General features: G+C 37.5%; 1 protein-coding gene across 7 annotated transcripts in view; it reads left to right on the top strand.

The window, feature by feature from the left end:
* Nucleotides 1-402: 402 nt before the first annotated feature.
* LOC131079452 (serine racemase) overlaps nucleotides 403-15,148 on the top strand; it is an 86,283-nt gene continuing 71,537 nt past the window's right edge. Inside the window, exon 1 of one of the 7 annotated variants that reach the window (XM_058017412.2) lies at nucleotides 403-631. In XM_058017412.2, the coding sequence (XP_057873395.2) occupies nucleotides 532-631 (100 nt within the window). In that variant the 5' untranslated portion in view covers nucleotides 403-531. Of the gene's footprint in view, nucleotides 658-3,979; nucleotides 4,063-15,148 lie in introns of those variants that run through there. The other 6 variants (XM_058017408.2, XM_058017406.2, XM_058017411.2 and 3 more) reach the window with 6 other exon arrangements.

Below are 15,148 nucleotides of genomic sequence, written 5' to 3'. Positions count from 1 at the left end.
AATTAAGAACTAATTCCCATCAATTCCCTTGCGAAACTGTACGTTGGAAAGGACCAAAAGAAGCTTGGGAGGAAAGAGTGCGTACTTCAGGTGAAGTTGACAATGAAAAACACTTCATTCTAGAATGAGACGCTTCCAATGTCAGTAGGGACAACTATGAAAACATTGGCAGCCAACTTTTGGGATAATTTATTCAGCAAGGAGTTTGTGGAGAAATTAGGGGCACTCATCATCACACTACACAAGAAAGAGTTGAAATGCAAAAGTTGTTTTGTAAAGGGGTCTATCCCATAGACTATATTTAGCCTCGTGAACATTAAAATAATTTCTTTCTTTTACGAGATATAGACTTAACTTCTGCCACAACCAAGCGCGCTCGCACAATCTTTTTCCACTATTAAAAAACCTTAATTTTTAAGGGCTACGATTTTAACTGAGTATCTAGATTTAAGAACTGTTTTTTTTTTCACACGGATGGCTGAGATCTGATGTCTCGACTGTAGAACATCTATCGATATTAATAATAATATAATGTTTTCTGCCGGGAGGCTTTTCTTTGTCTTTTCCACTAAAATATTTTCCATTGGAAGAGCTTACATTTACAACTGCAAGACGAACTTCGGCAAATCGGGTATGTCCTTCAAATCGATCGCACCGGTACTTTCCCTAATAACAATAATTTATATTGAAATTTTTTACAGTCGAATTTGCTCAACACATTGAAAGCCTAGAAATATTGTTTCAATCATAAATTCTTTCTGATACCGCAACGTAACTATCATTCATTCACTTGGATTGGCATGCATCTCCAAAATAATCTGGAAATGCAGTTGAATTTGTTTTATTAGTAAAACAAGTTCGACATGTCACGGTGTGAAGCTAAAATTTAAAACTTTTTAACGATCTAAACCCTGGGCAATTAGGCCAAAATGGGAGTATATGTGTATATATCATACCAGAAAAACAGTTCTAAATAAGAAAAAGTAAGATTTTTAAGAGAGGTGGCCCTAAACCTCAGAACTCTATTAGAAGGAAGTTTTTTCATGTTTGTTCGAATCTTCTGTATTTTGTTGTTACATTCATGACATCTTATGTCGATTAAATATCTATGCAAATTCAACTCTTTGGCCCTAGTTAGACTATGAAACATTCAAAGCAAACTCCTCCTCTCTCATCCTTTGAACTGAAAGAAATCAAGTATGCAGGGATAAACGAGAGAACCAAAAAACTCCCAATGAATAAGAAACAATAAAATTGACGAATTTTGTCACTCACACTAGCAGAAGTGAAAATGGCTGAAGTATCTATGCTAAAATTAAACTCACTCATTCAACTACTTGACATAACTAGGATTTAAAAAGATCATACTTACAATGATCATACTTACAATAGACTAATTCATATGAAGATAAGATAAAAACCTCTTCACCCAACTAATAGAAAGATAATACATTTTTTAATTTGGCAATAAATAGAGTAAGTAATAACTAATAATTATCTCCTCACCATAATGCCAAAAATTCATTTATTCATGACAAATATAATGAGCACAATTGGGTATTTTCCACATTCTCTCCATAATGACTACCTTGGGAGACTCCAAGAAGTGCTCTGTGTATGTTGAATCTATCATAAGCTAATGATTTCATAAAATATATGTTAATTTCTCTCTGTGCTGCAATATATAGGCTCAATTCAACTTCATTGTATAAATGATGATGAATCTCTATATGCTTGGTTGTGTTGTGAAATACTGGGTTCTTAGTCATCTAGATAGTCCTTGTGTTGCCGTAAAAGACTTGTGTAGGTCCATCCTGCTTCTAGTGTAATCCTTAAGAATTCTGCAAAGCTGTACTTCCAATCAAACTAACAATTAAACTAATTTCTGGTCTTGTTGTGGTCAAATACATCAAACTACCAATCAAGTGGTGGTACAATGTTAGATCAGGTGACTCCAAACTAGCACACTTGCGCAAGCTTACCCCAAGTTTAATCGGTGTTGCAACTCATTTGCAACACTCTATGTGAAATATTTGCAACAAATCTAGAAGCGTACTTGCCTTGTGAAACAAATATGTCATTCTCTGCCAATCAGTTCTCAAAGCTCCAAAGACAAAAAGAAATGCATCTGCCGAAGACCTATCATCTCAAACTTTGAAGTCATCTCAGCTCTAAATATATCAAACATTTACGAACTATTAAGTATAGATAATATCATCTACACAAATAACAATGATAAGAATCAGAGTGACTCTTTTGTAAACCTTCATTCTGCAGATGCAATCCTTGAATCCTAAACTTGAAATGCATGCTCACCACACACAGCTTTTTTCAAATTTCAGGCCATATACATGATCTTCCTTGTGATATACTTCAAAGCCCTTGGGTTCTGCTACATAGATCGCCTCAATAATCTATCCATTCAGAAGAGAACCCCTCATATCCACCCGATATACTACTCATCTTGCTGCCAAAGCCAAAACCAACTGGATGGATGCCATTGTCACCATTGGTAGTTCGACACCCTTAATCTATGTTGTGCACAAGGATATGTGTAGCCGACTTGTGGCTAGCATAACACTTAATTAAGTTATATGATCATATATATAGTCTTATATAGGTAGTAAGGTTGGCTTGGATGGCATCCATGGAATATGGCATTATAATTTATAGGGGCTAGTTGTTAGTTTATTATTGTCATGTTGTGTATTGTGTTCTTATTGAAGAGTATTGGAGATAGCTCCCCCAAAGTGGCTTCCTTTTGGAGGTTGTCCCCTTGAAGTGGCTTATTTTTTTTTATGTGATACCAGACTAGGGGTTTGGACCCATTATATTAATTTGAAAAAGGATTTTACATTTATAGTTCATTTTTACAGCAACTCTGCTACCGCCTTAAAACAAAATCACAAAAAACCCCCTCCTAACTATATCATTTTACTTGCATACTTTGAAGTAGCTTATTATTATCAAGTATTTGCTGCATATTTCCTATATTCTTCTTTTGTGGAAGTTATTTTGTTATAGGTACAGATGTCTCCCTGCATAGTGTACTCCCTCTGCTGAGTAAAACTTTGGGAAATGAACCCTGCTTTACGCCTATTCAATGTAACACGACTTGTAGTTGGTTTTTAATATCCACCTTGTATCTATCACATACTTTCTATGGGGTAGCTTAATCCCATGTGCCATTTTTCTTAATGGCATCCATTTGTGACCCATTCTTTTTGTTCTACTGGCTCCTCAAAAAAGCTAGACTTATCGTTTTTTATAACCTGTATCATCAAAGCAAAGTTCATTTGTGCTTTGGACTGAGTGGTTCTCATATTAAAGTTATTGTCCAATATTTTTAGTGACAGATAATTCTTCTCTACTCACCTCGTTCGTCATAAGTGTTGAATACTATGGGTTTTGTCCTTGAAAAATATTTTTCTTTCAATTTTTGAAATGAACATATTCTTCATCCTTGTCCTTGGTAGGGTCGGTTCATTAGAAGATAGAGAGCTTTGGATTCCTTATGTCTCCAGGATGGGAATTCAGGATCTGAACTTGGCTTCATTAGTTTGAACAAGAAACTTGTGCGTGTAGAATTCTGGCCATCAAAAATGAGGGAATATAAATTGCAATGCAATACTTCAATTGCAGGCTGTGGACATGGGTGGAACCTCGTAAGGTGGGAATTATTACACATGATGAAACCAAATAGCCAAAATCATGAACATAGCAGCTGCCAATGGGCTGACAAAAACCACTATATTTGATAGAGACCTTTAACCTAACCTTGACAATTGATTTCTTCACACGGATTCAAGTAGACCATTTTTTACCATAACTAAAAGAATAAGATTCCTATAAGATAATAGTTTAATACATCAGCTTTATTAAATCAATCCTCAACGTTATTAATATTACAATAACTTTGGTTGAAAAGTTTGGATAATAACTCCACATTTTTTAAATAGCAATGTTCTTTGCAGGAATGCAATGCCACTGAGCAATACATTTGGACAAACACAACTATGAATCTTGTCACTTGCCAGTTTTGAGCGCTTCATTACATAATAGGTAAGGGACTTCATTTGTACTAGTCATCAAACTTGCATGTAGAAACAAATACTGTTGGAAAAAAGGCGTTAAGGACAACATATTAGTTTGGATGCAGAAAAATACTAGGAAACAAGGAATGCTTCATCACAAAGTCGCAGTTGCTTTATCCTGTTATATCAAATGCGAGGATATTTGCACCAACCATTGTATGTGTTAGTCTGGAAAATCCAGTTGAAACAAGTGTGGGTTCAATAAGACAACTTCAACACGCATTAATTGAGTGTCATGACTTCACTAATACTTTGAACTACTTTTCTAAGCAAGTCAAATGCAATATAAACAGAGTTGAAGGACAAATCACAACATTAACAGATCTTTGTCAAAACAAGACATCCCTCCCAAAAGGGGAGTGGAAAACAACAAACATCAAAGCTTTCATTTGAGAAAGACTTATAGTGTGCACTGCTAGAAATTGCCTTGAACTTGTATACACATGGAGATGAAAATTATAGTATAATGGTTAATGCAAGCTAGAAATACTCAGATTTTATGGAGTGTTATTTGGTATCTCTCTGATTTGTAGCTTCATCACCCTCCATTAGATCATTATCATTCTTGGTGAAATAAATCCCAATAAGAATTTACATCCATATTCTTTTTGTTGAAGGACTACAATGGTTCACCATGTTGGTCACAACTTTTGGGTTCCACTCATGTTTGGAACCATTTCCTTATCTCTAGATATGTTTGCAATGTTTGTTGAAAGCTCAATATGTGTTTCCTAGGATGTTTTCAACTTGACCTTTCATGTTTAGTAAAATGCTTGTTGTCTAACCCGTGGTTGAAATTACAAAAAAATTGCTTGAGTCAATAAGGTTTCCAAAGTGCTTTTCCTTCTTGGTCACATGGTGGTTCTAACAATGTTCTTTTTGTAGTAACCATATGAATTTTTTTGTGTTGTGTCAAGTTCTAAACCAGACGTTAGTCGTTTCTTGTTTGTGAGTTGTATTTGAAGTATAAACCTTGTCATTTATTGCTTCTAAGTTCGTGTTGCTAGTAGTTGTCAATGCCAATTTTAGCTAATAACACCTATGCAAGGATTATGAGATAAATATTTGCAAACATGCTAAACACAGACACGCCAAATCAAGTACAAGGAAAGGTAGTATAGTGCAAAAGAAAAAAAGTGGAGGATAGAGCTTTGAGGCATGTTTTGATGAAGGAAAGGCTCCTTATAGCAAATTCAAGAATGGAAAAGGCTATTGGGTTATTTGAAGGGTGCGTAAGGAAGAGAAAGTAATATCTAAGTGCCAAAATCACATAAAAATCACTACAAGAAGCTTGGGCTTGCCCAAAAGCAGTCTAGTGTCACGATGCAAGCCAAAAATCACTCTAAGGCAAAAAGTGCATTGTCAATGATAAGATAGATCACTTAACTAACCCCAAAAATGCTTTTTCAATTAAGTGGCAAAAATCAAAATCAAATTCGGAAAAAAACGTTTTTTCATTTACAAAGGTGAATGCCAATGAAGAATTAGGATGAAAAAGTGTACTTTTTGATAATTATGTGGCTACGCACATGTTGGACAACTTAAATGTTCAAATGTTGTTGATCAACTACCTCTCTTGTGTGCTCAATATGACTAAGGGGTCAAAATGCCAATGCAAAATTAGACTAGAAAGTGCTCCTCATTACTTGGGCATGCCCTTGGAAGGGAGTTTTTCAGGTTAAAAATATAATGAAAAGGTGCACTAGTAGGTTTGGATGCCAAAATGTCACTTGTAAATTAGACCAAAATTGCACTCATTATCTCTATTGTGCCCCTAAGTGTCCTAGTGTCATTTTGTCAACTCAAAAAGTTGTCCCATGAATATTTTAAACATGTCAACTCAAAAACATGTGGGTGCTACTGAGATTTTTTAGGAATATTTTATAGTTGGCAGTCCCATGAATTTAGATGTGCAATTCAGCTTAAAAGTTTAAGCTCCTTAATTTTGGGAAGCTGGTGGAATGTAATTGTAAACACAAAGATAAAAATTAATAGATAAAGACATTTTCCCTGCAATTTTTCCTAACAAGATTTTTTAAAAATTGAGATTATTGACAAGTGCCAATGAAAAACCTAAGCTAGTGGGGCAATTTCTAGGTGCATCCCAATTTCACCCACTCAAATTTGTAGCCCTAAAAAGTAGCGACTACTATTATTCACCAAAAGGTTCTAAATAATCCAATAACATATTTTTTTTGCTTCATGGAATCCCTTGTTCCTTAAAAATAGATCTCGAATCCCCTCCATGGGACCCCAACCTAAGTGATTGGGTGTGCCTAGAGGGTCCTAGTGTCAAATTGTCAATGAAGCAATAGAAGATCTAGCTGCCCTTAGTGAGAGGACTTGGATGTTAGAAAGTAGGATGGAGACACAAGCGAAGATCAAAAAGCGCCTCTTTATATGCCATAGTAAGGGTTCAATCTTCAAACTCACATGGGAGATAGCTTCTATAGTCTCTTGTTGATTATTGATGATAGATTCCTCAAGCTCCTTCACCATTGTCCAAGGATCAACACTAGTCTTTGTCATAGAGAATATCCAAGTACATGACACAAATTGCATAAGCTTTCAAGAATGGAATCAAACTCGAGTCACCAAGACTAGTCATCAGGGTTTCATGACTTTTTTAGAGCGATCACCATGGTTAGATTGGAAGGGTTTTGTTAGAAGCATTACTAGGAGCCAAGTGTTAGATTGGCTATTTTTAGTTGTCATTTTTTGTAGAGATGAATCATATTTTGGGATATCTTTTTTAGATCGACTATTTTTAGACAACCTTTTAGAAGGTCTATTTTTAGTGGATGGTTATCCTTATTAAAAAATTCATTAGAAGATTTCCTTTATTTAGTGTTAAGAATTTGTGGAAAAAATTGTATAATAAGCTTGCGTTGTGTGCAAGTAAATGATTCATATGATAGAAGTTCTAGTTATTTTTTTGATTTTCTCATGCAAAACCTTGTAAAAGTTTATATTAAGTTCTTTTGGCACTTAGATGATCATGAATGGAATTTGGTACGACAATTTTGCTTCAAAAATTGCTATCGGATGTCTTATGAGTGATCTTGTGTAGGTGTGTTTAAGTTTATAGAATCACTTTGTTGAATCTGCAGGCTTTGTTGTAGGTTTCTATAAAGTTTGTGTTTGTGGCTTTTAACACAATTCCATATTTCGTTTTATTGAATTGTGCTTTTCTTCAATTTATTTCAGTCCTTTTGTTGTATTCACACTTTTTATTCTCTGCTTTTAGCTTGAAGGAATGAAGGTTTAATAATTGCTATAAGTTGTTTGCTTTAAGTAAAAAGACAAAGTTCTCTTGTCTTGAGTAAATGTGCTATTAAGCCTTGTGCCCTTGCTTGAGAACTCAAACATAGGTGGTTACTTAGTTTCTTTTTGCAATGTATATTCAGAATCCCAACATTTAAAATATACATTTTGTAAAAAGATAGAGGTTTTATCCTAAGGTTCTAGGATCTTTTTTTAATTTTCTGTTACAAGGAGCTCCCCCTTCCAATTTGCAGAGAGATCTATCCTCAATTCTATTCCATTTTGTGCTGCACTAAAAGGTTCAAATTAAAACACTAACACCACTCATTAGAAAAGTGTTTTTTTTAAGCAATTGGTACCTCAGATGTTCTAGAACTAGCTAAGTAGGCCAATAAATCAGCTTTAGAACTAGTGCACAATAGGTGATGACTGGTTGATTTACTTTTGATGTTTTGGAGACCATGCCGGGTGGTTAAATATATCATCCTTTAATTGGCAAAGAAAAAGAGTGTGACATTATTATATTGTGTGGCAATCCATGTCTTACAGCTTCTTCATTGGCCAAATCTTTGCCTTCTATGTGTATTTTGAGTGATCCCCACACTTTGATGTGTACATGTGTCATTTGCCTCGAATGTTATGGATATGATAAGAAGGTCCCATGCACAAGATACCAAACCCTCTCTAATCATTGATCTTTATGTTGGACTGATTAATCTTATTTTATGTGAACTCAAACTATTTGCCTTGGATGTTTTGTGGATGGCAAGTGGAACCCACTAACAGATTTCTAGATTGTTGATGATTGTGTATTTTTGTTACCTCGCTATTGGTTGTTTCCACATGGCATTCTATGGGTTGCCTCAAATGTTCGTTGGACTGATACAACGGACTTAGTTCCAAGCTTAGATTTGTAGCGTTGTATATTGTAATTGGTATAATTCACAGCTCATGTTTGCACTCCTACTTTAGCGTGTCCTATCTCCATTCCCCCTAGGTCACTTTTGGTCCTCTTTACTCCAACCTTGATGTCACTTGTTGACACCACTGAGTGGGCCCCATTCGAGAGTTGCCTTCCCCCAATTTTTGAGTTGTTGGTCCTGTTGTTGTTGGACTAGGGCGTGGAGCGCCTTGGTATTGGACAAGGGTGCCCCAAACCGCCCTGGTCCCCCTTAAATAAGACCCAATTTGAATCTAGGCAGGTTCTCTCCCTCCTTGATGGATTTCGGTCCTCGTGGCTGCACTTGACTGTTGGAGGTTGGCCTAATTGGTAATTTACCTAGGGAACCCTACATAAAGACATCCCATCAATTCATTTTGACATATCTCTCATACCCCATCATTCGTGCATCTATCAAGCATTCATCATCCAACATTCTTAAGCATTCAAGGCAGCATCTTATTCTTCAAGCATTATGGAGGTGTTTGATTAGGTCTTTCATGTTTATGTGTTTGTCATGCCATTACATCCAACATTTGTGATTACATTTAAAGAGCATTGCATCATCAATCTTTCTATCAACCATTGCAAATTTGAGGTATATCTCCTAGCATTTTACTTCAGCATTTACATTATTCAATAATTCCTAAACTTGGGTTTGACCCAAGGAAAACCTCTATCCACAACCCTTTCTTCTCTGGAATTGACTCAGGAGTTGTACTTTGAGATTTCGACAAAGCTGACGATGATGAACAGGTTCAAATTTCGACAGAGTGAAAATTAGAGGATCAGGGCAAATCTCTGCTACCTAGTCTTGGTAAATCAGCCTGAACTTTTGAGAACAGGTTCTGATTCTCTTCTTTTGCTCAGATCCCTGTTTGTGGCTTTGTTGGATACCTACGAAAATCTGTTTTTACTGTTTTATCTCAATTATCCCTTGTCTTGCCCTAATTTCACAATTCCCATCCAAATTTCAACTAAAAGAGGGTGGCAAACAAAACCAGTGAATCTAATTAGAATTTCAGCCCTTTCCCTATTTGGATCGTGGCTAGATCTATTGGATTCACCCCTCTTTCAATGTGTTGGTCCCGTAGGCAAGATTAGTGGTTTTATTATCTTAATTGGTGAAACCCTAATTTTTCCTCACCAATACAAGATTTAACACCCATTGTCTCTCTAATCCATAAGATCAACAAAATGTTGCTACATGGAGGACACTTTCTTTCCCGACTTGTTCGAAAGATCTTGGAGTAAGAGGATTCGATATTTCAGATTTATTGAGGATTATGGATGGTAGATTTAACTTGTAAATTAAAAAAAGGTAGCACATGAGTTGGAATTTGAATTTGAATTCTAGTGGGCCATGTGGGAATGAAAAGCTCACAATTAATGCAATACATATTAATGGCAGCCCTAGTGTTTGTGATATAAAGAATGGTTTTGGATTCAAGTTCACCTTTGTTAGAGAGATTTGAGATTGAAGCAATTTGTGTGAATTTTGAGTTAGTGGTTAGATTAACACAAATTAAACTTAGGTTTGGAAGCAAACTATACGATGAGTCCTATTCTTATATGGGTTTCATCTAAATTGTTATTGGGTGATTTGTTGCTTTTGAGTTCTCAATTTTTGATTTTGGTTCTTGGTATAGTTAAATTGTATGGAATTGCTTGCGGGTTAGGTATTATAGAAATTTAGTTTAGGGCTTTTGGTTATGGGTTAGTCTAGTTGTGAATTATAATTTTGTATCATGATATGATATTTTCCTTGTTGCAAAAGGCTAGTGTAGACAAACCTAAGACCCACCATACAATGAAGATAATTCTCTTGAACTGGAAAAGTTTGGGCGTTGGGGATTTTTGTAATTTGGTGAATCAAATTTTACACAATTAGGGTTTTTTTGTTGCGGGCTCATTTGGTTGTGAATTAGAATTTTACATAAGTCATCATCATAAAATATAACTAGCTGTTGAATTTTTGAACTAACACTAAAGCCCTAGTGTAGGAAAACCTAACCTACAATCCATCACACAAAGGAGATAGTTCTTGAATTGAGAATGTCAACCAAGAGTATTTTGTGTAATGAGGGACCAAAGATTTTCATGGTATACTTGAAAAGAATGAAAAAGGCCATTGGTCCACAAGAGGACTAGGACCCATGGAAACTTTTTGAGGATAAATGATAGAACAGTGGGGACCCTTTGCTCTCATTCCTCGGCCTATCCAATTCTATAGGTGTGGGATAAGTGGCATGAGAAAGCCCTTGCCAGTAACATTTAGAACTTAGATTTAAGACAAGCCCAAACTGTTTTGAGAATTTGTGCATCCTAGAGTGGATGATTGAATTACAGCTCTAACCAATATGTTTCAGAGCCTCAGCAACTTCAGCTTCAAGCTGATCTAGACTCTGAGATAGGTTTTGCATATCCTTAAAATCAATTTTTGTCCGCTTCATGTATTTCTTGAGATTCGCTTTGGTTTAGGCACAAGGACCCTTCTCGTCCAACACCTGCTTACCCTTCTCTGCATTATCAAGATCAACGGATGTCTAAGTAGCATTATCACTCTTCCTGAGTTGTATCTTTATATCCTTGCATTTTAAGTAGTAAGGGGTCTGCTTATATCTGAGAAAATATAAGTTTGTATATAAGGATTCTTATCCTACTAATGTGACTGAGTTTCTGGTAATAGTCTGATTGCCTTCCCTGCATATGACCTTATAAGCATGCAATTGGTTTGACGCTGCTCCTGATCAATAATTTTTTTATTCATGTGTTCATAGCCTTGTAGATGGTGAATAAATACCACCTGTACTCGGCTGCCTGAAGGCTCTTGAGCGCTTCTTTAATCTGAATCAAATGTATAAAAAATAAGTTTCCAATATGTTTTCCAGGCTTGCCGTCCTCCTTTAAATGTCTTAGAATGGACATTCATCAATAGACATATCTTTTCATACTCAGCAATTGCTTCCTTTGTATCATAACCAGTTCTTTCTAATTTAACAAATCATAAACAATGTTAAATCATTACCCCATTGACTGATGGGATTGCCACCTCCTTGGGTGGCAATAACTTATATTAAATAACAAGTTATTGTGATTTTTTTGTTTGGACGATGGATAGCTTTTATTAAGCTATGCCTTAATATTTCATGGTGAACAAGAGGGTTTATTACGAAGTTAGTGTTCTGTGCATCAAGGTAGTTATGTTGATATTATCATCAACTAAGGTTGCTCACTAATGTAAGGATTGTAGGAGTCTAACACATTCATCTCTCAATCATACCATTCCAAGCAAAACCTTAAACCATAAACACAGTTGACCCTTGTGCAAACAAGTAGATCAAATAATCTTCTCAATAACAGCCAAAAATACTAAGAGGATCTACAAGGGACATTACATACAATCAGATTATGGTAAGAGAGTCAGAGCAAACTAAAGAAACCTTCATCATGCCATGGGGAACATTTGTGTATTATCGAATGCCATTTGGATTGAAGAACACTGGAGCTACATTCCAAAGAGTCATGGATGTCGCCGTTGCTAGCCTCATAAATGAAATGATGGTTGTCTAACATGATGATTCGATTGCATACCTTAAGGATCGAAATGATCATTGCAAGCACTTGGAGTTAATCTTTTAGAGATGTTTAGAGTACAAGATTTATTTGAGTCCCAAGACATGTTTTTGATGTGGAAGAAGGTAAACTTCTTGGACATATTGTGTCTAAAGAGGGGCTAAGGATTGATCTAGAATGTGTCAAAGCCATTGATTTTATCCCACAACCGTGAAATGATAATTAAATGTTGTAATTAATTAAGAAGTGGAATGCTTCTTATATAGAAAATTACAAGACGATCTTTCCATAACAGAAACAATCGAGAATAGACACACGAAAGACAGAAAGGGAACTTCCTAAAATAACTAAAGATGAAAGACCTAAACATAAGTTTCTAAATACTAACTAAATGACTAGGATGACCATTATATCAATATTACAATATTATTTTACTACCCTCCCTTAATGGTCATTCTACTAACTACCGTACAAAAAATGTGACATAATGCAAAGAAGGCTGCTCCCTTCTCCTCAAAATGCTTTGCGACTTGAGTTTGTTATTGAAGCCTGAGACCCTCTCCAATTCTGCTGAATTTCTGGATATGACCAAGTTTACCACAATCCTTCCTGTTAGACACAATGCACCACTGAGAGGGGGGTGAATCAGTGGTTCTCAAACTTTTCCCTTTAACTATCCTATGTGAGTATACCGGTTATCAGATCTAACTGAATGCAAACTTACCGATTAGATGGGAGGCTAACACAAATGCACTCACACATAAAAGGACATCACATAACAGCAACATATACGAGGAAAACCCAAGATGGGAAAAACCTCGGTGAGAAACGTTGCTGGAGTCTACTACTCCAATCCAGCCTCACAATGAATATCTGATTACAATGTTTAGGGCACCAACCCAAGGAGCACCGACCCCTGATTTAGGGCACCAACCCAAGGAGCACCAACCCTTGATTTTAGGGCACCAACTCAAGGAGCACCAACCCCTTATTTAGGGCACCAACCTAAGGAGCTACAACCCCTGCACCGAGCTACAACTCAGTGAATACAAAATCATGTTTTTATACCAAAGTTATCTTCTTGTTACAAATGGATTTTGTAACACTTTTGCAAATCTCTTTGTTGGATCTTCTATCCAGTTTACTGCCGGTTCTCTGTTAACCCTCACACTGCTGCAACCTTCCTTTCTGCTACATTCTTGTCGGTTCAGCCTCTTCTCCTTCTCTGCCGGTTCTACTCTCTGTCGGTTCTGCACTTCACCGGTTCTCTCTTCTCTCTGCTACGCCACTGCTCTCCATCGGTGCTACTCTCTGCCGGTTCTATGCCTGCCTTCTCTGCAGTCTTCTGCACTTCTTCTCTGCCGGTTTGACCTCTGCCGGTTCACTCCTCTGTTAGACTCAATGGCTAGCTGCCGGTAGCCTCACTGATGCTGGTTGAACACTTCAACCCTGTTCTTTCTCATGCTCAGTCTCTTCTTCTTCTTGATGAGCACTTGACTGATTTCACTCCTTCAACAACAACACTCTCTCATCCAACGGCAACCTTCAACGATTTTGGCTTGCATATTTATAACCTGGTTTTCCCACCAAAAGCCAATTCAAAATTCAGGCGGTTAGGGTTTCCTCATCGACCTCGAGGCAAACCAAATCCAATCAGATCTCCTTCCAGAGATCAACCTCCTTCAATGGATCAGTCAACTCCACCAATCGCGCGGCTTCCAATTCACTTTTGCTGAGTTTGGCAAACATGGCTCCTTCTGTGGTCTACACTTGTTAGACACCTATGAAGCGATCAAGCAAATAGCTTCACCTCCCCTGATCAACACCTGGACACTCGGCCTTAATCATGAAGTCATCCAATTAGATCTCTGTCATTTGATTAGTCTCGGGCCGCACTCTTCTGCACCTCGACCCGTGAAACACGCTATCGACATAAATGTCGACCTGTCACCGTCTACCTCGCCGACAACACATTCACCATCCTGTGCATGCATGCCACATCACCTCCACGTGGCCCCTTTGTCGGCAGCCACCTTTGCTCGAACATCTGTGTCGGTATGGATTGGATCACCGACCAACACCATTACCGGGTTCCTCTACCGGGTTACTATCCCTGCCGGTTAAACCCTTAACCGGTTTGCTTTCAACCTTGCACTCTGCTTCTCTTCTGGTGGAACACTCAACCGGTCAGCACGCTTGCTAACCTACCTTATGCACATCTTCATCAGATGGGAGTCTTCTGCATTTGCACCTTGTCCATATTATCGGTGGACATACATACCGGTAAACCCTCTTGATGACACTATGTCATCAACCCTCAACTGACTCCATCTTCAATCCGGCCATTGTCCTCTGTCTGCAGTTGCTCAGCCTTGCCTTCTTCATCAGCCCAGACCATATCTCAACCGGTTTGTCAAAGTGACAGACCCATCACTCTTCATTTGTCTTGGCAACTCAACATGCCTTCTTTGTCTGTCCAGTGCATAATCCCGATTTCATGCACTTGAGGAATCTTTGTGATTCACCAGTAGATCCAGTGTGAGCCTTCAAACACCTGCTTTTAACTCTTCTGTCTTATCTCACAAAACTATGATGCACGCTTTGCATAATAGGAGATAAGCTCCACTTATTGGTGGTAGCGAATCCTTGTCATTTGCATCCTGCAATCCACTCATGTGGCTTCCCTGTTTGTGCAACATATCTTCAAACAGGCACATGTGATTCAGTGTGGGCACATTCACTGTCAGTCATCTCTTCACATGGTGACTGCATCTCTATCCGGTGGGAGTCCTGCTGTTTTGCATCCACACAACATACCAGTGACCTGTACATCCTTCTCCTCCCGTGTTGATGTGATTTAGGTAACATTTCGCCTCTTCATCACAAACAACAGCTCAAGCACCTTCCTGCTTGTACATTGGTCATGAGCTTGTTGGTTGGCAACTACTCACTGTCAACACAACTCTTACTAGTTGACATCCTTTCTTTACCGGTGATAGACTGTACCGATAACCTGTCCATTTCATCCACACAAGTCAAACACTAACTTGTGTATCGGTGACTCCAGTGGTCATTCCTCTGAATGACATTCTCTTCCTTACCGGTGACTTCCAACACAAGTTGACATCAGTGACTGCACATCAACAATACTCCCATACCGGTTGTCCTTCTATACCGGTTGACATCAATGACAACACAATGCCAACACTTCTGACATGATGTTGGGTAACAAAGCCATCCCTCCTTTTATCCAGAGCCATTGAGATCAGCTTTT

Source organism: Cryptomeria japonica, chromosome 8 (assembly GCF_030272615.1).
Source record: "Cryptomeria japonica chromosome 8, Sugi_1.0, whole genome shotgun sequence".
Classification (NCBI taxonomy): Eukaryota; Viridiplantae; Streptophyta; class Pinopsida; order Cupressales; family Cupressaceae; genus Cryptomeria; species Cryptomeria japonica.
This window is presented reverse-complemented; position numbering and strand designations above follow the sequence as displayed.